Here is a 21,869-nt window from a genome sequence, read left to right as displayed (position 1 = left end):
TGGACCACACTGCAAGTAGCAAGCATCTACTACTGGGGGATCTCAACCTCGGCTGCACAGAATTTCCCGAGGACCTTTTAAACCTCCCCAAGTCCGGGCTGCACTCACACTGGTCAAATCATCTCTGAGGGTGGGACCGGGCACCAGGTTTTTAAAGCTCCTCGGTAATTCCAGTGAGGATGAAAACCAGTGATCTAGGAGTCATCATCGGTCGGGGGTGGGGGTGGGGGGGTAAAAGGATGCGTGAGTGTCAGAAAAGTAGAATCTCTATTATTTAATTTTATACCTAGAAAGTAAAATACATATAAATGTACGTATATATGTATTTCACATACATATAGTTTTTATAACCAAATATGGAAAGTAAAGCTTGATGAAAAGCTTCCTGATACATAGGTACCAGCACAAGTCCCTTCTACAAAACTCCTGTCTGACAGTGACAGAACACTCATTACCTAACCTACACCCTCCTAGGCAGCCCCAATTGTTTGAAATCTCTTCCCATATTGAGATGAAATCTCCTTCCGTGCAGCTTCCACCTATGGGTCCTTTGGAGCTACAGAGAATAAATTTAGTCTCTTTTCCACATTGCTGTGCTTCGGATAACGGAAGGCAGCAATCAGTTGGGTAAGTGGTATAAAAATATCCTATTAGTAAATGAGTTAGTTAAGGTTCTTTTCGTTGCAAGCAACACAAATAGATAATGGCTAGTTTAAGCAGAAAAAAAAATTTTTGTTTTTAAAGAGATAATGGGTTTTCTGAGGTAGGAGGAGGAATTGCACAACCCAGACCTGGGAAGGAGGGATCCAGGGACAGCTGAGGGGGTTGCAAGAGCAGCACCCAGAGGCTGTTGCTTCTAGGCGGCCATTATTAACTTGGCTACAAACACTCCTATGCTCTGAGTCCCTCTGTTTCAAATTTCAAATTGGTGACATGAAAAACCAATTGGCTAGATTGGCTCAGGCGCTTCTGCTGGGACCAATGGGCTTTGGCCGGTATGACTGTCACATGATAACAGACAAGGCTGCTGTGGGCCCAAGCCCTGTCACCAGAAAAGGGAATCATACCAGATGCTACCCCTAGAGGGAGCTATTCCAATAAATCATAGTTAAGGTCAAAAATAATTATGGGATTATTTTACATTTGTGATTGTCCATGCCACTGTTAGACTCCACGAGACCAGCTGACTACAGAGAACTCTCTGAAGGGCCCTGAATATAAGAGGTGGGAAGGGAAATGCGTTGGGTTTGGAAGGGCCTGGCTCCTGATCCCACACCCTCTCTTAGCACGGATCACAGCTCCCGTCAGCGCCAGCAGATCGGGAGTCAGGGTGCAAGTCTCTCATAGAGCCAGTCTTCCTCCCCCCGGTGGGTCATAGGCCCCAAGGGGGAGTCTCCTGTCGGTAGGCACCGTCGAAAAGCGATCCGGTCATGCAGGCGGTTGGTTTGGCCTTGCCAGAACTCCATTACTTGGGGGTACAGGGTGTAGCCACCCCTACAAGGAGAAGCAGAGGCTTCGGTGCTCTGCGCGTTTTTCCAGCCAGGCAACCCCACCACCCTCCACGCCATCCCAGCGCCCCGTGAAGGGAGTTGCTGGCGTGCATCAAACACGGGTTGCCAGGAAGGAGTAGATCTGTAATTCCATGGACAGGGTGGCTTTAAGTAAGCACGAGGGTCCCAGTGTCCCTTTCCAGACGACCGCCAGGTATCACTCACCAGTATTTTGGCTTCGGCACCTCTTGTTCCTGGTAGAGTTGCTCCAGTTCCTCATTTTTCTTTCTCAGATACTGTCCAGGGGAAGGAGATGGAGGAAGGGCCAGACCCAGTCAGTGATTCATTTAATCACCACTTACTGAGCATGTGCTCTGTGCCAGGTGCTGAGGACACTGGTGAGCAAGGCCGGCTGGCCTCTGTCCTCTAGGGGCACAGTCCAACGGGAGGGTCAGACAAATACAGGAGGCCTGTTCCCTGCTCTCCAAATCCACGTCCCCCAGGGAGACCATCCATTTCACTTTGCTGGAGAGAGAGGGCCCTGGCATCCCCTGGGAACAGCCTCTGGGGCTGAGCCAAAGCACTACCACCCAGAGGACTAAGGGCCTGGTTACCTCCCGATCGGGGATCACGGAACTCTGGTGACTGACCACAGCCCCAATCTGGCTGCTCTTGGGGCGGGAGTGGAAGTAGCACTCGGCCTCCTCCTCGGGCAGCTTCTTCACGGGACCCTCCACTCGCACCTGCACAGGGATGGTCCTGGTTAGACGGCATTCAGTGCCACCTGCCGCCCCCACCAGTACAGGCCCCAGTCCTCTCTGTTCTTCTCTTTATCCACTGCCCTGTCATGCCTGACTCCAGCTAGCCCAGCTAAGTGAGAGCCGTTTGAAAGGCAGGATGTTTGCCCAGCCTGGGGACCCTCACCAGGTTCATTCATAAACTCAGGCCCTTCCCACCCCAGTCCGTCACAGGAATGCACACTCACCTGACGGTTTAGGGGCTCCCAGTAGAAGACAAGGGAAGCAAAGGGATTAGAGTCCTGGAAATAGAATCCACAGACAGTCATCAGGACAGGAGTGAGGAAGCCTCCAGCATGGGGGGAAGGCAGGGAGTCTGCATCACGCAGGCCCACTGCAGATGCATTTACTGTAACGTCTCATTTTCAAATCCTCAAAGGTAGGCCTACTTTTACAGGTGTGGAGACAGGCTCAGAGAGGTTAAGTAACGTGCCCAGGTTCACACGGTAAATGGGCCAGATGGACTCCAAAGTGAGGCTTGCCATTTCTCTCACCCATAGATTTGCAAATCCTCAGAAATGTATGTTTGGCTGCACTGGACTCAGGGAAGGGTACTCATTTTGGATTCACGAATTGAATGCATACGAAGTGCCAACTCTGTGCTCAACACCAAGAGTGGTGCTGGGGGTATAACAGAGATACCACAGATGCAGCCTCTGACCCCAAGGAGCTTACGGTTTAGCAGAGGACACAAACATTAATCACATAATCCCATAAATACATGCATGGTTAGAAACGAAAAAAATGGCAGAAAGGAAAGTTTCAAGTTATAATGACTGCAAACAGTGCAAGGGGCCGACTCAGCCTGGGAGTCCAGAAGGCTTTCCTGAGGAGGTAACGTGGGGGCTGGACCCAAAGGAACAGGAGCTACTCAGGTAAACATGGGGAGGTAGGGGTGCCTACAGAGGGCACTCATCCACGGCAGAGAGAAGGGCAAGTGCAAAGGCCCGCAGGCGGGATGGTGCCTGAGCACAGCCGGCAAGTGGGTTGGGGCAGCTATGGCATGAGAAGGTGACCAATGAGCCAGGGCTGGACCCTGCAGGCCCAGGAAGGATTTATCGTGAACCCTCACCAGCTCTTGTCCCTTTCGACTCTCGAAGTTAGTGAAGAAGCGGAAGCCGTCCTTGCCAAAGCCCTTCAGCAGCACCATGCGGGCGGACGGTTTCCCATCTCTGCGGCAAAGAGCAGAGCACCGTGGTCAGAGCCCCTCCCCACAGGATGTCTGAGCACCCCTACACCTGTACCCCCTGATTCTGCACTGTCTGTGCACTCAGGCTGCCCATTCCCACTTGCCCATGGGAATTTGTCCTGGAGGTGCAGTATGACACCACTGCCTAGGGCTCTGTAATGGACTGAACTGGGTTCCCCTAAAATTCAGTTTTGAAGCCCTAACCTGCAATGTGACTATATTTGCAGGTAGGGCCTTTAGGGAGATAATTAAGGTTAAATGAGGTCGTAAGAGTGGGACTCTAATCTAGTAGGACTGGTGTCCTTATAAGAAGAGGAAGAGACACCAGAGAACTCTCTCCCTGCACACACAAAGGGAAGGCCATGTGAGGACACAGCAAAAAAGGTGTCCATCTGTAAGCCAGGAATAGAGGCCTCACTAGAAACCAACTCTGACAGCACCTTGACCTTGGACTTCTAGCCTCCAGAACTGTGAGAAAATAAATCTCTGTTGTTTAAGGCCCCCCCCAGTCTGTGGTACTTTGTTATGGTGGCCCAAGCAAACTAGCTCTGGGGGATATCTGGGGGCACAGTACAAGAGCCCTGCCTTCAAGGCCTTATGCTTTTGTGAGTGGGGGACAAGCAGAGTTGAATAAGAGGCTAATATAAGAGATGTCTCAAGGGGTTTATGATTGATTGTCAAATGAATGACACAAACAAGCACTGTGCTAGATTTCAAGAGAGGAAGAGGGCTTTATGGAGAGGTTCCAGGAGATCTGCCTCTCAAAGAGCAGATGGGAACTGGGGAGACTGGGAGATGAGGGAGACAAAGGTGTGTGTATTGGGGTGTGGGTGCATCAAGGGCAGAGATGAATGAGGCACTACATTTTATCATTGAAATGGAATTGAGTAAAGTCTAATCTTTGGTTTAGAGGTAAGGACACTGAGGTCCAGAAAGGACAAGTTACTTGCCTGAGGCCACACAGCATGTTAATAACACAACCAGAATCATAAAGTTGTCATCCATCAAATTGAGAGCTTCCTAAGTTTCCTGCTTCATCTGTACCCACGTTTAGAAGGGCCCACAGCTATGCCTACCTGGTACAGGTAGCAAGACACATGGCATTGGCTTCCCCTATGTCAGGACACTGAACAGCCTCCTCAAACCAGGCAGCAAACTGCTTCATGGGGTTCAGGGAGGTCAGCTGAGTCTCCTCAAACGCCTGGGAAGGGAGAGTTTTATTTCACTTAACAAACACATGCAGTGCATACTGTGTACACGGCTCTGTTTTAGGCACTTTTCAAATATTAACTCATTTAGTCCTCATAACAACTATCTCATAACAAAAAACACGAAAAGGTGAATAGGTCCTACACCTACTGATGGACAAATCAGGGTTTCATGTCATGGGTGTCAAACCTATCACCTGGGGAGCCTAAAAAAAAAGACAGATTCCTGGGCTCCACCCTGTAAATTCTCATTCAGTAGGTCTGAGGTTTAATGAAAACTTGCATGTTTAGCATGCATTTCCGGAAATGCTCACATGCAACCAGATTTGGTAACCAGGCCCTGGGCCCCAATTCCAAAATAATTATCTTGGTTTCTCTCCTGAGGAGGGAAAAGGCAGTAAGAGCCAGGAGCTTTCTCCTCCCCTCCCGCGTAAAAGAGTCCTCCTGCCCCACGTGTTATTTATCAAACATTTATAAGCTAACTATCACTGGTCTAGGCACTTTTCAAATATCAAAGTCCATAATATCCCCGTGAGGTCAGTACTATCACTTCACAGGTGAGGAAACTGAGGCCCATGGAGGTGAGTAAACCGCCCAGGGGGCGCGCGGAGCGACCTGCAGGATATCCAGGCAGATCCCCGAGTGCGCGTCCTGAGCCCCTAAGACAAGCTGCCTCTGGAGTCCACCTTCATCCTCGCTTCCCCAGAACACCTTCCCCCTTGATTGTCTTTGAACCCCCTTCTCCCACGGAGGTGACCCCGAGCCCCAAGGGGTGGACCAGAAACCCCAGGTTATCCCTCCCATTCCCCTCCGCTCCGGAGGTGACTCGGATCCCCTGTGCCCCCGCCCCTGCGGAGGCCCTGCGGGGCGGCGGCACCTCTCGGTCCCCGCGGTAACTCTTGCGCATCGGTCCCAGGTCCATGACAGCACCGCGACTGCACAGGTGGCGGAGGCAGCGGGGCCACTCGGCGGGTCGCCCGAACGTCACGATGACGCCCCGCAGCCCGAACGTCATGGGGCCGCAGGCCACGTGACCCGGCGTCGCTCCGCGCTGGGTTCCGTTGGGTTCGGAACCAGTTTCTTAGCCCGAGAATCTACGCCGGCAAGGAAGAATTTGCCAGTTGCCGAGCCAGGTCCACAGGCCACAAGTCCTCCGAGCCAATGGGAGCCAATAGGAAGCCAGGGTTGGTGGAGGGAGCCGGGCGCGGAGATGCCATTGGTCAGGGTTTTCCAAGAGCGAGGCCAATTAGAGCAAGAACGGAGGAACCCTGCAGCCAATGGACGGCGCCTCCGGGGGCGGGAGCAGAGAGACAAGGAAATGCTGTCACCGCCGTTAATACGCACGCGGAGTTTGTTAAAGGTATAGGAAATGAAGCGGCCCTGGCCCGGGGCGGGGAATGAGCCGCTGGGGGCTTGAGGGGAGTAGTCAGTATCAAGGGGCCAGCCCCTAGTAGGTGCCTGAAGGCCAGCTTAGTGCAGAAAGAACCCCTGGAGGGAGGCTGGTGCCAGGAAAGGACAAATGGAAAATGGAATTAGGGGCCAGACTCTGAGGCAAGGTGATGTGGAGACACAGAAAGGGACGATCCGGTGGGGGAGAGAAATTGGCGTTCAGGAGTGGGACAGGTTGCAAATGACTTGTGGATCTCACGGGATAGGTGTTGTATAGTGTGTGAGTATGGGGAGGTACTCTGGGGTCTTGGGAGGAGCAGTGGGGTCAAGACTATGGTAAGAAAGCAGATGGCTGAATGGGAAAGAGGAAGAGGGAAATTTGGGATCAAGCCATCCCAGACCAGAACCATCTTCCAGCTCTGAATCCCCTCTCTCCAGCCTCATTGCTATAACCTGGGTCACAGCATGCTGCTCCCTTTCCTCATGGTTTCCCCTTTTGTGGTTGCAGCAGAGTTCACACTAGCCAGTGTTCTGGTAGATGGAAAGATTGCCCCACCTCTCTCGGGCCACCCCCACCTTTTTCACATTTTGCCCTTTCTAGGTAGCTGGAGTCTAGCTCCCAGGTCAGTGCCAGCCGTAAAGGAGGGCCCAGGGGAGCAGGTGGCTATGCCAAAGTCACTTCCAGGCTGTGGACTAAGGGCTGAGAAATACGACACCTGCCAGTGCCCATTCCAGCTATGACCTGGCTGGGGCAGCCTTGGGTCAAGGCCTCTCTGTAGTCCTGGTTTCCACCAACATCAGGAAGGGGAGCTGCCGGAGCCACCCAGGCAGGCACCCCAGGACTGTGCCAGGTAAGGGAAACTTCCTGCCCTGCCCAGGTGTCTGTATTACAGCCAAGCTTCATTAAGCCCAACATTAGATACCTATCATCCTTTATTATGTGCACATAGCTTGAGCCAAATAGAATCTGGAAGACAAATTTGCTGCAAAGAAATAATACATGTCTCAAAGCTTAACGATGTTGATCTATGGATCCTCCGCTGGTACAAAGTTTTTGTGTTGCCATCATTTTTCTCTGTCAACACAATCGAGAGAGAGTTCACTGGGCTTTCTTTCTTGTTGAAGTTGTCTTTCCACATATGAACATTGCTCCCCTCCTCCCAAGGCCCTGCACTTGAACCTGGGTAAGCAGTGATTAGTACCCTTCAGCTCAGATGATTTTGTTCATGCAGCTACACTCTTAGCCCTGCTGGGCTATGCTACCCTGGAACCAAGATTCTGGGGCACCAAGACTAGGATCTTTTTTTTTTTTTTTTTTTTTTTTTTTTTGGGGTACGGGGCCCTCTCACTGTTGTGCCCTCTCCCATTGCGGAGCACAGGCTCCAGACGTGTAGGATCAGCGGCCATGGCTCACGCGCCCAGCCGCTCCGCGGCATGTGGGGTCCTCCCGGACCGGGGCACCAACCCCTGTCCCCTGCATCGGCAGGCGGACTCAACCACTGCACCACCAGGGAAGCCCTCCAAGTGATATTTTTCACAGTGACTCTTAGGATCATGAATTTATTGTCTCAGTATACCTGTAACCTTCTTAAAGAGATTTGAACACTTAAAAATATGTCCAGACCCTTCTATAAGTTCTACAGACGTGCAGTAAATGTGTCTTATTCAACTTTGCTCTGCGACAAGGACCTTGAGACATATACAGTAGTTATACAAAGAAATGGAATTTTATTTAATATGCTGGTAACATTTCTGTCAAGACATTGACCCTGGCTGAGCATACATTAAGGACCATATCGTTATTTCTAAATTTTTAAATATTATGGAAGAATTATACAAAAATGTCTGTAATAATTTAATTTACATCTATATTTTAAGCCCTTCAGCCTTCTTTTTTTTTCTTTTAGAGTCTTCCTTCTGGACTTCTAGTGAGATTATAACCCAGTGTTATTGGTTTAATAATAGTAAAGTATGATGACAGGACACTTAGGAAATGCCACTATATGTGAAACAGAATGTAATGTGATTTTAGAACTGGAAATCACTGGTGGTGAGCAAAGTGCGAATAAATATCAAATGTCTTCTCTTTAGCACTAAATGTAAAATGTTCCAAATCATTTTATCCAACTCTAGATGTTAACTTAAATGTAAATGCACATATTGAATGTAATAGCAGCATAGCAAACAGAATTCATAGCAGAACAAGTAACGTGATTGGGGATGCTGTTTTACTGTATTTCTTAATGCCAAGAAACAGCAAATAGAATTGGTCTTTAAAAACACAAAGCATAGGGCGCTTCGGGTGCTATAAAAGATACAGCTGCACTATCCATGATCTAGACTGCATCTAAATTTCAATCTTGTAACATAGGAGAATGAGGTAAAAACCTTACCTAGGCAACTGTACTAAAACAAAATCTAACATGCCACTTCCAAATGGTTAAAATATCTGCTTTAGAGCATACTTTCAAGTCTATCAATTAGTCTATTTTCTAAGACATTCATGCTGAGAGGAGTTAACTTTCTTGATTTGGAGATAATACTGATTAAGACCAAAAAGTGAATCCTTTTATGCCTTGTGAGATCCAAAAATTACATAATATCAATTATGTTTTGTCTAAGTCAAAGACATTTGGTAAGTTTGCAGACTCATTGAAGACATACTTTTACAGGATCATTTAGTGATCTAAATTTTACTTAAGAAAATTATTCATTGTAATCTGAGGCAAAAACATAGTAATGAGAAACTCAAGATAATGGTTTGGAATTCCCATCCTGAACAAAGTAAACTTACTCTTAAAGAGCCCATAATTTTTATATTTTATTGTCATTTTGTTGCCCTAAATTGCGTCCTTATTTTCTCAAGTAAAGTTGTTCTCAGCAGGGTGTTGGGTATATCAGAATTCATCCCCAAATATCCCTTGATACAGTTAAATAAACTATGGTATATATTTGTACAACAGAATAATTTGGCATTAGTAAAAAGCATGTGTAGATCTATCTGTGTTATGCAACGTTCTCTAGAACTAGAGCTTAGAACAGTGCACATTGTACGATTTATTCTGTTTTTTAAAAAAAGGATATGCAAGTCCACCTATAGATAAACAAAGAATAGAGAGATTATTTTTACATATATGCTAGTACATGCATATTATTTTTCTGGAAAGGTGTAAAAGAAAAAATTGATGATGAATAACTTTGAAAACAAAAAATAGGGTCTGGAAAATGGAAGGAAGACATATTTGCTTCTCATTTGGTACTGTTGTGTGCCGTTTGACCTTCCTGGCAGACTGTTCATTTTATTTAAAATTAATCACTGAGATTATCTGGCTGGTGAGATTATAGGCTATTTTAATTTTTTTCTGTACTTAAAACATAGTATGAATTAATTAATTAAAAGAAAACATAAGGCAGGAGGCAAAGAGAGAGAAAGGGAGAAAGGATGGAAGGAAAAGAGGAAGGAAGAACAAATAGAAGAATGCTTTCAAAGCAAACGTAGCTTGCTTTCCCAACTGGTATGCCCAGCATGAGGAATGGACAGGAATGTGGAGGCAAATGCAATGTGAAAAAATGTTGTTAAGTAACTAATACCCCTGGCTTATTATTAGAACAGAAGTATTGAGTTAACGTTTTTTGATCATTTCTTACCATCTCGTGTCAATGTGCTTAATCTTACAACGATTTCTCCTCAAAATTATAAATATCTGACAATTCCTTTTTTTACATAAGCTACATCAAGAAGTTTTACAAACCTTTAAATATAGAGTAGCAAAGCTTTTGTAATTAAATGTTCAGCATTGGTTAACTGGGCATAAACAACTGTGCGCGGCATGTGGGATCTTCCCGGACCGGGGCACGAACCCGTGTCCCCTGCATCGGCAGGCGAACTCTCAACCACTGCGCCACCAGGGAAGCCTGACTAGGATCATTTGAATGGTTTGCTTAAAAATTAAAAGCCAAGGGCTCTGTATAGTGGGGTAGACATGTGTTAAAGACTTCTTTTGGACCAGGCACTGAGCTAGGTCTGAAAATATGAAGATGAAGATGCATGGTTCCTGCCCACGAGGGGCTTATAGTCTACAGCGGGAGGCAGATCTGTAAGCTAAGGAGTTACAGGAATTTTAACAGATGTTTCTGCGAGGTAAGGGGGAGCGAAAAGGAGGAAGTGGTCTCCAGAGGTCACACAGTCAGTAAAGCCTTCATAAATGGAGCAGACATTTGATTTGTCTCAATGAGTAAGGGTTCTCCAGATGGACAACGGAACAGGCATGCCAGGAAGAGGGAACAACTCGAGTGTGATGCTGCTGTAGCTAGGTGGTGAGAAAACAGACCAGGCAAGTAGTCAGGGGCTTGGTACCTGCCGAAGATCAGGTAGGTAGCAAGGGCTAGGCTTTAGACAACTATTCTAAGTTTTTATCCTGTGCTGCTGTCAAACCAGGGTGTCTAATTCCTGGTTTTTTTGTTTGTTTGTTTGTTTGTTTGTTTTCAGTACGCGGGCCTCTCACTGTTGTGGCCTCTCCCGTTGCGGAGCACAGGCTCCGGACGCACAGGCTCAGCGGCCATGGCTCACGGGCCCAGCCGCTCCGCGGCATGTGGGATCTTCCAGGACCGGGGCACAAACCCGTGTCCCCTACATCGGCAGGCGGACTCTCAACCACTGCGCCACCAGGGAAACCCTAATTCCTGTTTTTTTAAGGCCAGGTAGAGAGAAAAAGCTCTAGATTCTGACAGCCTCTTCCATCCTTGGCTGTTAGTGAGGAAGTTTGCAAGTGGTTGCCTTTTTATATTTGCTCCTTCATCTTGAAGATAATAAGTAGGCTTGTATTGTGCTTTTCTGCCTAGTGGGATTTGGTGTCTAGATCACAAAGCAGCCCCACACTGCAAACCAGTGGGGGGAACATGCCCACTGGCTGTGTTGCTACTGCTGCAACCCCAGCAAGGGGTTTGTCTGCTTCGGAGAAATGAATTTTGTATTGTTACTGCTTTTTATTAAACATTTTGCCCACACCCAACTTTGTAAAGTTACTAATCTTTTCTCGAGAGTCTTCAGTGAATAGAAGCTAAGTTGCAATACTGCATTGTACAGAGGCACCCCGGTTTCTTAATATGCAACAAAAGACTGGCTGTGAGTTTGGGGGCTATGCCTTGCCTGTTTTCTTCTGATGCTTTTGCATTTATGTTCTTAAGTCACCTTTTAGTCTAATTGTTTGATTGAATTATATATTTCAGTTACATCTTGGTGATTGGAGTTTTGTTTTGGGATGTGGCTCTGGTGATGGAGTGGGTGATAGGCGAAGGAGGGCAAGACGCTGCCGTGTTCTCTCTAAGCGTCAGAGCCTGATGCCTGAGTTTGGTGGGTGTGGGGTGGAGAGGAGGGATTTGACTCAGCAGGATGGCTTTAGGCGACATGGGCGGTGCTGTTCATTGAAGTGGGGGAATGTTGGAGGAGAGGCTTAAGGGAAAGATGAAGTCGCCATCAGACCTGTTGAGTGTGAGGATTTATGGGACAACCACATTCGGTCGGGTTGGAAAATCAATTCTGGAGCTGGGGGCGAGGTCTGGGCTGATGGGATGGTTTAGGTGTCATGAGCCTCCAAGGTGGCACTTGAAGCCATGGGGGAGGATGACAATGTCTGGGAAGGGAAGGGGGCCTGGAAGGGTGGTAAAGATGCTCCTGAAGTATAGCACCCAGCTTTCCAGGGGACCAACAGCAGGCCAGAAGGGGTGTGCTGGGGGCCCAGATCTCAGGAATTCTCCAGCCTAGCTTTGGGTGAACTTAGTGTGGAGCCTCAGGACACACAGACAGGTGGGTACTTGGTGCTCTGCCAGCAGATGCCTGAGCCCTGAGTATGGTTATCAGGTGACCCAGAGGGGGTTGCAGGGAGGCTGACCCTTCCCCGACTGTTCTGCTTGCAGTTATGGAGTTAACCCCTCACACAATCCTTTGCATGTGCTCACGGATTGCTCCCCGAATATGTCCCATTGTTTTCATATGTGTTCCCCCTGAGAAGCTCCTTCATGGGAGGGACTGCTTAATTTCCCTGGCTCCTTCTCAAATCCCAGCCAGGAAATGCTAATCTGTAATGTTATGCATAATCTGCTTTTCTTAAACTTCTCTGAACTTGGTGAGTGGGGCTTGGGGTTTTTAGGCACATGGTAGGAGCAGGGCCACCAAGAGGGGCTTTGTTGGCTGGAGGGATGTTAAGGTTTCCAAGGTGAGTTGGCTGGGTCATCTCTCTTAGCCCGGGCACTGGCTAATCAGAGAGTGGGCCACAGGCAGGGGGAGGAGGCCTGATGAGTTCTCAGCAGGCCCAAAGGATATGACCTGGCGGTTCCTTAGTTTCATTTGAGAAATCCTGGTCAATCCTCTTGGCCTGACCTGTGGTCATTTATTTCCTCTTGGCCACAATCCCGATTAGCAGGTATTTGACGCTTCTCTCCAAGCCCTGATTCTCTGCCTCTCCCTCCATGGTTTGCTTTCTTTTCACCCACACCCTTCTTCTTCATTCTATCCTCCCAGGCTCACTTCCTGCTCTTCTACTCCCTGAGGACCTCTTCACTAGGAAACCCAACTGCCACCTGTCCTGAGATTATTGCAGTTCCAGTGGTTCCATCCCAGCCCCAGAGACCTTGGTCAGGTGACAGGAGGTCTCTGTCCCAAGGCAGTGTCTGACCCCCAAGTTAGGTTCCCCGGAATCCACCACCATCTAGACCTCAGCCACGAGCCCCCGATGGGTGCAGGGACCTGAGATGCTGCAGGCAGCTCCCATCATTAAACTCAAGTGTAGGGCCTCAAAGGTGATTGTCAAGGTGGACTGAGTAGTTTGAAGGAAGCCTGAGATCTATTTGCTGGTTTAGTTAAGAAAACAAAAAAGTACTTTGCCCCATGTGCCTTCAGGAGGGGAGGGTCTTCCCCAGCCCCCTTTTATTTCGGGCTCATGATCCCAGTATCTGGATGAGCTGCAGCATTGAGCATCACTGAGCAGACAGGAGCGGGTGGTGAGGGGTGGCCTTGGTGCACAGGACCCTGGGGAGGGAACTCGGGCTGTGTGACCCCCACTCTCAAGCTGCTGGGAGTAGCCTACCCCCAGATTTTCAACCAGGGCCAATCAGGTGTCCTGGGGAGGCCGCTGACCTGAGGCGAGCTTGGGCCACATCAGTGTCAACAGTCCCCACCCCCTGCAACTCTCCAGTAAATAAGGGATGGATTAAAGCAGATGAGGGCTAATTTGCCACCAGGTCTCTCCGTTCTCTCCCCAGGCCAACAGCCGTGCTAGGCAGAATACACTTTCCTGCTCCCTTTTTTTTTTTTTAATTAATTAATTACTTTATTTGTTTGTTTTGGCCGCGTTGGGTCTTCGTTGCTGTGCGCGGGCTTTCTCCAGTTGCAGTGAGCCGGGGGGGCTCCTCTTCATTGCGGTGCGCAGACTTCTCATTGCGGTGGCTTCTCTTGTTGTGGAGCACGGGCTCTAGGCGCGCAGGCCTCGGCAGTTGTGGCACGTGGGCTCAGTAGCTGTGGCTTGCGGGCTCTAGAGCACAGGCTCAGTAGTTGTGGCGCACAGGCTCAGCTGCTCCGCGGCATGTGGGATCTTCCCGGGCCGGGGCTCGAACCCGTGTCCCCTGCATTGGCAGGCAGACTATCAACCGCTGTGCCACCAGGGAAGCCCTCCTGCTCCCTTTCTAACTCAGGCATCCCATGGGAGGCAGAGATGGTCAGGCATAACTTTTGAACCCGTGTGTCTCACTGGAGAAGGGAAATCCCGAGTGCCAGCACACTGTTCTGCCCGCTGAGGGCTGACACCTCATTTCCAAAGGATGCCAAGGAGTCAGGTCAGTTTCCATACTTGAAGCACAAAGCACATGACTTGGAATCAGTTCCCAGGAAAGGATAGTTCTTTGTGCCTGAGAGCAAAGCCGGTGGGGAACATGTGGCAGAAAGAGGTCAGTTGTTAACATTCCCCTTCTCTCGCCAATCCCGATCAAGAACACAGTAAGGCAGTTTTCTAGTCACACAATCCGCACGTGAGAGTAGATAAATATACCTCATGTCTTCCTCCTCCTGCCAGTGCAGCAATGAGAAGTGGGGCTGCTGGGCTGGTTAGGAGGCTTCCATGTCAGGGTAGAGACAGTGGTTGGTCTGGTATCACCCAAAGGGCTTAAGTATGCTTGGGACAGGACTCCCTGCCTGTTAATAAAGAAGTGATGGGGGCAGAGGACCTGTGATCTATCTGAGATCCATCTCCTTTTTATTTCTTCAGCTGATGTGAGGGTGGACTGGCTCTAAGGACAAGCTGTTTGCTTGCAAAAATGCAGGCGCTGGTGACGGAGGAAACACAGTAAGGAGACGGATAGCTCTAAACGAGCCTTGCCACTCTTGCACAGAACAGCCACCCTGGCTGTGTCCTTTCGAGGCTGATTAAGAGGCATTGTTGTTACAAGAAAAGCACATACTGTTCTCTATATGCTTGGGAACAACTTGCCTCTTCAAGACTTCAGCTCAGATGCTCTTCAGGCCCCTGCTAGGTTTAAACACAGGTGCTGAGCTGGGTCCAATCGCAATCTGCCTACCATCCCAACCCCTGATCTCCTAATGAGCCCTGTCCCACCCCCTGCCCACCCCCAAAAATCTCCACCAAAATTTCAGATCTGCAGCCCTTGCTAAAACCAAAATCAACCTGCTGCCTTCCCTGTGGTGCTGGGGTGAGGGACAGCAGAAAAACAGAAACTGTGGCCAGTGTCCTCTCTTGGGTAGAGCTGGGTTCTGGCCTGGCCCTCCACCCTGGGAAGGGACCCTGGGGAACTGTGTTTTCTCCAGACTCTTTAGCCTTCTGGAAGTGACTGAGGCAAGGTCCCTTTGGATTTCTCTCCTAAGCTTCTTACTAACAGGCTCTGAGGCCAAAGCCCTGCTCCAGGGGTTAGAGAGTTGAGTGGAGGAATTCACTTGCTGATAAGGAAGGCACTGCTGTTCACTTGAGTCTATGGGCAGAGTATGCCTGCTTTGTTCTGGGCAAAACTGGCTTAGGGAAGAACACAGCAGGAACACCTGCACCAGGCCCTGCCCTCTGGAGTCCCCCCATCCAGGTGCTCTGGGGGCTTGTGCCAATGCCAGGAGGTCCTTGTGGCTGAAGCCCTTTTCGGGCTGTGGCCTAGATCTGCCAAGGTCAGGGGGACAAGGTCCTGCCCTGGTCCCAGTGCGGACAGCTCCAAGAGACCAGGGCTCCCTCCTGAGGATTCCCCTCTCGGAGCTCTCTGAGGGGAAAGACAAAGGAAGCTGCAGTGCCAAGTTGCAGATTTTGCCTCAGGCAACTAAATTTATTAGCCAGAAAAAATTTTTGTCAGCCCAGCGCTGACCAACAAAGTACATCGTTAATAAAGGATAACAAATCTGTCACTTAATTCATAAAACATACCTCAAGCAGTTACAACTAAAAATAAAGTTGAATTTTTGTTTAATTTAAAAGCCTCAAAAATAACAAGCAATATGTTTTTAAACATGTAGTAGACACAATTGTCTATTATACAATATACACTGTACACAAGTAGGGCTTGGGCTGGTTGGGGTGGGTGAGATGAGGGCGAGGGATGAGGTTCAGGATGGGAAGGTGTTTTACCTGAATCCAGATTCGAGTTGAAATGCTGTGTCGTTTAGAAAAGAGAATTACTAGAGTGAGAAAAAAATTCGTATGCTCATAATTGCCCCCCAAAAACCCTAAACTAAAAGCAGGCATGGGGGAGGTGAGTAACAAGAACAGGAAGAAGGGAGCAATTAAATAAAACTTCTTTAAAGCACACACAATACACAGTGTTCATCATCGGAAGTAGAGTATAAGGCAACGTTCTCCATAGAAAAAGAGGGGAATCAGGGAGTCCGTGGGTAGCTTTACTTTTTAAATAGAAAGTTGGAATGTGCTGGAGGAGAGCTGGGGCGGGGCAGGGGCATGTGGAGTGGAGGCGGCCTCTGGAGCCTCTCCGGAGGTGGAGCTGGATGCCAGTGGTGCCCTGGGTGCAGGGCCCCAGGGCACCCGCAGTGGCTGAGGGGGCCAGGGAGGTGCAGGAGAGGGAGGGGCATGGCACGATGCGACTCCGGCAGTGTTTGGGGGAGGGGGGGCTCACTTTGCTCCTCGATGGAGTGAAATTCATGTTTTTCCTTTGGAAATAAGGGTTCCCACTCGTCCTGGTTTAGAACGTCTCATTGGGCACGGCCACTGTCCACGGTCTGGGCAGGCCGGGAGCTTGTGGTGAGAGGGGAGGGCCAGGGCGGAGCCAAGGGGCTTCAGAAGGAGGTGAGTATGGGGCAGTAGAGTCCCTTCCTGTGGGGACAGTTGCAAAACAGGAGGGAGGGGCGAGGGCGGGCCCAGGGCAGCCGTGGGCCTTCTTTCCTCCAGGGGCCCAGGCAGGACACAGGCAGGGGTCTGCAATCTGCGAGGCCTCCCGCCTCAGTTGGCCTTACAAGTTCTTCGTGACCAGGTGGGTCTTGTAATGCTTGGTGAGGTGGTCACTCCTCATGAAGCGCTTCTGACACTGGGCACACTCGAAGCGTTTGTCCCCTGGGAAGAGGAGATGCCCGTCACTCACAGCGCCATGCCCCGGAAAAGGAGGCACACACGTGAGGTGTGAGGGGCACCTGTGAAGCCTGTCACCGGCCTACCTGCTGCTTACACTGTGCTCCCCATGATCCACTGATGGGAACCTCTGTCAGCCCTCATCCCCTTCCCCCCCATCACTCTCCAGTCTACTTTGTTTCCATTCCTTGTGCTGTACCAAACGCTGTACTTGTGCGCCTGCACCCAGGACACTTCCCATGTAGCCTGTCACCTACTTTCTTCTGATCTTTGTCCCTCTGACTAACCAGGCTCAAAGTCCTCCCCCTCACAGGAAAACCCCACTCCCCTCTGACCTGCCAGACTGAGCCACACACCGGGGCTGGGTCTGCTGCTGTTCTGAGTATTTACTCTGCAGACTGCAGAGGGTGGACGTGACCTGCCCCGCCACACTGGCCAGGAGCCAGAGCTTTGGGACTCGTGTCCCCAGGCCCAGGACAGGCGTCTGCTCACTGGGGGCATCTGCCAGAACGGCAGTTCTCAAAGCATGTGCTGTGGACCACTGGAGACACCCAGGACAATCTTGGGTGGTAGATGCATGAACGATTTTCTACTTTATAGTTTTGTATTGGTTTGCCAGTACATTAAAACACTTAGCTATGATCCCAAGCCTGTGATGTGAAAAATAATACTGCACTGGACATAAAAGAGTAAAAATAGTGAAAAAAATAGTAAGTAAAAATAGTAAAGTGATTTAAGGAAAATCATTCGGTAAATAACAGTAGGAAAGGCGAGGCAATGTGGGATAGTGACTAAGAGCGTGAACTGGGGAGCCAGAGGGCCTGGGTTGAACCAGCTCCATTAGTCACTGGCTGTGTGACCCGGCCCCCTCTCCATGCCTCAGTAAAATGGGCACAATCAAAGTACCGTCCCCATAGAGTCGTTATGAGGATTAAATTAGTTAATGGGTAGAATGTGTAGTATAGTGCCTGGCACAAGACGCCACTGATCGTTAAACAAATATGCAGCTTATGGCAGAAGTCATCAAGGCTGTGCAACGCAACTGACCTCACTTTGGGAAACACTGCAATAAAGGAATGGCTTGCGAGACTTTCCGGGTAGTCCTGCACCCCGAGGAGACAGTCTGTAGCTCTCGCTCAGTGCCGCAGTTCCTTGGCCAGGCCAGGAGTCTCCATGTCGCTGAGGACAATGGAGTGGGGGTGGGGAGAGAGGCAGGGAGCGGAAGTGTGGAATGGGGGGGCGGGGAGGGGCTGGAGGGTGCCGCAGGGGAGGGGAGCAGACCTGTGTGGGTGCGGGCGTGCCGCTGGAGCTCGTCACTCCGTGTGAACCTCTTCCCACAGAAGAACCAGTTGCAGACAAAGGGCCGCTCGCCAGTGTGCAAGCGCACGTGAGCCCGCAGCAGGGACGTCTTACGGAAAGTCTTGCCGCAGTCAGGGATGTGGCACACGTGCTTCTTCTTGCCCTGCTCTCCAGACCTGGGAATTGGGTTGAGGGTGGGGTGGAGGGAATGTGAAGCAGAGAGAGCGGGGAGGTAGAGAGATGGGGGAGGGACAGGATGGAAAGAGGATGTGGGGTCAGGTCGGAGAGCACGGAGCCGCTACCTGGTCCCCTCTCTGTCTGTGTCCCAGGGAGGGCTCGGGGAACAGGACACACGCCAGGCTGGCCACCTGGCCCGTCTCCTCAAATCACCTCTTGTCCCCGTCCTTGCAGTTGGGACACGTGCAGGCCATGCGGCGCCGCTTCTCCCCAGGCTGGGCCTCTCCAGCCAGGGCCTGTTCCATCTGCAGCTGGATCTGGGTGGGGCTCAGCCCACTGATGGTCAGGTTATTCCCAGAAACATTCTGCACTGTCAGCTGCTGCTGCCCTGTGGGGAGGAGTGGAGCAGAGTTCAGGGTGAGGAAGCCCAAACGGGCAGAAGAGGGAGCCTGACCCCCTTCTTCCTTCCTGCACATGGTAAGGTTGACAGTCATAGCAGCTAATATGTTTGAGAGCCTGCTATGTGCCAGATACCATTTTAGAGATCTTAAATGTATTAATGCACTTAAGTTTCATAACCCCATGAAATAGGCACTATCATCCCCCTTTTACAGGTGAAGAAACTGAGGCTCAAGATCACACATGTAGAACTTGTAGAATCTGGATGGGAACCCAGTCAACTTCAGAGTCAATGCCCAGAACCACTATACTACACAGGCCAAATTCACTTCCAGACATTGCCCACATGGGTCTTGGAGTGTTTTTCTAGAATATCCTCCAGCCTTAGGCCCTTGTGAGACACCAACTCTGCTCCCAGGAAAGTCTCCAGGGATTTTTGTTAACAAAGGGAGAGATAGTTCTATGGGCTTTGGAACAAATCAAGCCCTCTAGGACTTGCATAAAGCCATCAAAGCAGGGGGAGTGCCTGTGGGTGGACTCCTCCCAGGCCACTAAACCAAATGCATAAAGTGCTGGAAATTCATTTAAGGACGAAGGGAGGAAATTCAGAGAGCTCCCACTACCTTGAAAATTGCCCTTCACCCAGCTGAAGAATGCAACGAACCATTTGTGCTAGGTACCTACAATGCTCCTTTGATTATGTGCAAGGCTGCTTTGATACTGTAAATATCACCAAATGTTACCACTGAACTGAGAAGTGCAGCACAAGCCAGTCCAAAGGCTCCCTCCTTTCCTTCCAACCTTAACTCAAGGCTGCCCATGCCTGGGGCCGGGGGCCTTCCCTCACCGCCAGTATTGGTGATGGTGACGGGCACACCCTGGACCTGGACACCGTTGATGTTGATGGTCTGCATGGCCTGGGCTGCTGCTGCCAGCTGGGCTGCGTTCAGGCTGATGATGCTCCCGGCAGGGGCAATCTTTGGCAGGGGACGCTCTTTCCGGAGAATTGCAGCCGAGTGCTTTTTGCTGGTCCCGCTCAGATGGGCAGCACGAGACGGAGGGCTGCTACAAGTGGTGGTGGAGGTGGTCGCAGCTGTTGCTGGGGGGCCATCTTGGACAAGGACCGTCTGTACCTCACCAGAAGGTGTACGGATGTAGACCTGGGAGGGGCCAGAGAGAAAAAGTCAATGCCCCCTGAGAGCCCTGGCTCCTGCCCCCCTCCCCTTTTTTTTACATTAAAGAATGTTTATATCGGGCTTCCCTGGTGGTGCAGTGGTTGGGAGTCTGCCTGCCAATGCAGGGGACGCGGGTTCGCGCCCTGGTCTGGGAAGATCCCACATGCCGCGGAGCAACTGGGCCCGTGAGCCACAACTACTGAGCCTGCGCGTCTGGAGCCTGTGCTCCGCAACAAGAGAGGCCGCGATAGTGAGAGGCCCGCGCACCGCAATGAAGAGTGGCCCCAGCTTGCCGCAACTAGAGAAAGCCCTCGCACAGAAACGAAGACCCAACACAGCCATAAGTAAATAAATTAATTAATTTTTTAAAAAATTAAAATACATTAAAAAAAAAAGAATGTTTATATCATCCATTCCCTGGTATAACACTCTTGTCGTGTCCCCTGCATTGGCAGGTGGACTCCCAACCACTGCACCACCAGGGAAGCCCTCCTGCCCCTTTTCAATTCAGCATCATCTCCCTGCCCAAGGGAGAAGAGGGTGCCTTTTTGTCCACCCAAGTCTTCTCCAACTAGCCCAGGCCTGCATTTGCCCACTGTTGATGTTCAACAAAAAGGGCTGATGGCATCCCTGTACTAAGCTGACAAATGCTGACTGTTGATTTGAAACAAAACATTTAATTTACTTAGCATGGAAAAATATAATGCCAAATCTCCAAATTGAAGAATTAGAAGGCAGCTAAATGATGACCTCACAAAAGATGCGCTGTGAATGCTCATCAAAGAAATGAAAACAGCCTTTAGGAGGCACAATTAGTGGAGAGACTACTGTCTTTCTCCAATTTATACTAACAAAGATGGAACAATAAAACATAATGCTCACTGTTGCTGAGACAGTAGGGAAATAGGCACGTGTTCTTACGTCAGGGGGTGTGAAGTGGTCTAGGCTTGCTGGAGGAAAATCTGGGAATATGTGTCCAAAGCCTTTAAAAATATGCATGTTAGAGCCTGAGAACGAGAATGAAACGTGTGGTACTACTGGATGGGGATTAGAGGTATTGATGGAAACTCTTAGGTTTCAATATAAATAGAGAAATATAGATATAAATGTATGTATATATGTGTGTGCATGTCTGTATCTATCTTGGTATTACATATATATGTATAGGTATATTTATATATACTTCTTAACTGTGTCCACTGAGAAAGGCTGAAAGCAGCAAAACTCCAGGAGCAGTGAGCTCACCTAGCACCCAGCTCTTAGCTTCTAAATCCCATGCTCCATTAAAAGAAACCAGGGCTCCTTGGAGAAATAGCTGATTCGAGGACTGCGGTCAGGGGAAGTACAAGAAGACCTTGGAACACCTCTTATACCAGAAAGTAAGGAAATGCTCAAAGAATGGTGGTGACATGTGAAAAGAACACAAGAGCCGGCTTGGAGGGGCTCCCACTGGCTAAACATAGGATAATTTGAACATCAAAATAACAATACTAATGGATTATAACTCAGTGAATAAAACAGGAACCTATGAATCCATATTGACATAAATAAACAAATGGAGAAGAAAATGATATAATTTTAAAAACTGTTATCACATCCTCCAATAAAAGGAACTAGGATTCCTAGGACAAATGGTTGATCCCAGGACTGGGGCTGGGAAAATAAAAGGAATTAAGTACTGACACTTGCTACAGCATGGATGAACTCAGAAAACGGCGTACTAAGTGAAAGAAGCTAGCTGCAAAAGATCACCTATGGTAAGATTCCATTTACATGAAATGTCCAGAATAGGCAAATCTAAACAGATAGAAAATGGATTAGGGCTTCCCTGGTGGCGCACTGGTTAAGAATCCGCCTGCCAATGCAGGGGACACGGGTTCGAGCCCTGGTCCAGGAAGATCCCACATGCCGTGGAGCAACTAAGCCCGTGTGCCACCACTGCTGAGCCTGCGCTTTAGAGCCTGTGAGCCACAACTACGGAGCCCATGTGCCTAGAGCCCATGCTCCGCAACAAGAGAAGCCATCGCAATGAGGAGCCTGTGCACCGCAACAAAGAGTAGCCCCCTCTCGCTGCAACTAGAGGAGGCCCATGTGCAGCAATGAAGACCCAATGCAGCCAAAAATAAAAATAAATAAATAAATTTATTTTTTTAAAAAGGGGGCTTCCCTGGTGGCGCAGTGGTT

General features: G+C 49.6%; 2 protein-coding genes and 1 long non-coding RNA gene across 5 annotated transcripts; 1 reads left to right on the top strand and 2 right to left on the bottom strand.

Annotated features, from left to right (window-relative positions):
• Positions 1-742: 742 nt before the first annotated feature.
• PNPO (pyridoxamine 5'-phosphate oxidase) lies at positions 743-5,831 on the bottom strand. 3 transcript variants are annotated; one of them, XM_007109443.4, is made up of 7 exons: positions 5,562-5,831; positions 4,553-4,677; positions 3,360-3,459; positions 2,476-2,529; positions 2,105-2,233; positions 1,716-1,786; positions 743-1,494 (listed from the first exon to the last, which is right to left on the bottom strand). In XM_007109443.4, exons 1-7 carry the CDS (start codon positions 5,697-5,699, stop codon positions 1,326-1,328), a joined length of 786 nt encoding a protein of 261 aa, XP_007109505.1. In that variant the 5' UTR covers positions 5,700-5,831; the 3' UTR covers positions 743-1,325. The 3 variants fall into 3 exon arrangements, with proteins under 3 accessions (XP_007109505.1, XP_028339759.1, XP_007109506.1); XM_028483958.2 differs by having other exon boundaries at positions 2,141-2,233; XM_007109444.4 differs by having other exon boundaries at positions 2,476-2,490; positions 5,562-5,829.
• Positions 5,832-5,966: 135 nt separating this feature from the next.
• Positions 5,967-11,369, top strand: LOC114484857 (uncharacterized). Its single transcript, XR_003678219.2, has 3 exons — positions 5,967-6,044; positions 6,675-6,924; positions 10,563-11,369. It is a non-coding gene; the product is annotated as an uncharacterized lncRNA (long non-coding RNA).
• A 3,988-nt stretch (positions 11,370-15,357) lies between these two features.
• LOC114483895 (transcription factor Sp2) lies at positions 15,358-21,658 on the bottom strand. Its single transcript, XM_055082367.1, has 5 exons — positions 20,568-21,658; positions 19,358-19,670; positions 18,325-18,499; positions 17,917-18,110; positions 15,358-16,620 (listed from the first exon to the last, which is right to left on the bottom strand). Exons 1-5 carry the CDS (start codon positions 20,682-20,684, stop codon positions 16,520-16,522), a joined length of 900 nt encoding a protein of 299 aa, XP_054938342.1. The 5' UTR covers positions 20,685-21,658; the 3' UTR covers positions 15,358-16,519.
• Positions 21,659-21,869: the final 211 nt, after the last annotated feature.

Source organism: Physeter macrocephalus, unplaced genomic scaffold, assembly GCF_002837175.3.
Source record: "Physeter macrocephalus isolate SW-GA unplaced genomic scaffold, ASM283717v5 random_108, whole genome shotgun sequence".
NCBI lineage: Eukaryota > Metazoa > Chordata > Mammalia > Artiodactyla > Physeteridae > Physeter > Physeter macrocephalus.
Note: the sequence above shows the minus strand (reverse complement) of the source record. Positions and strands in the feature narration are given on the sequence as shown.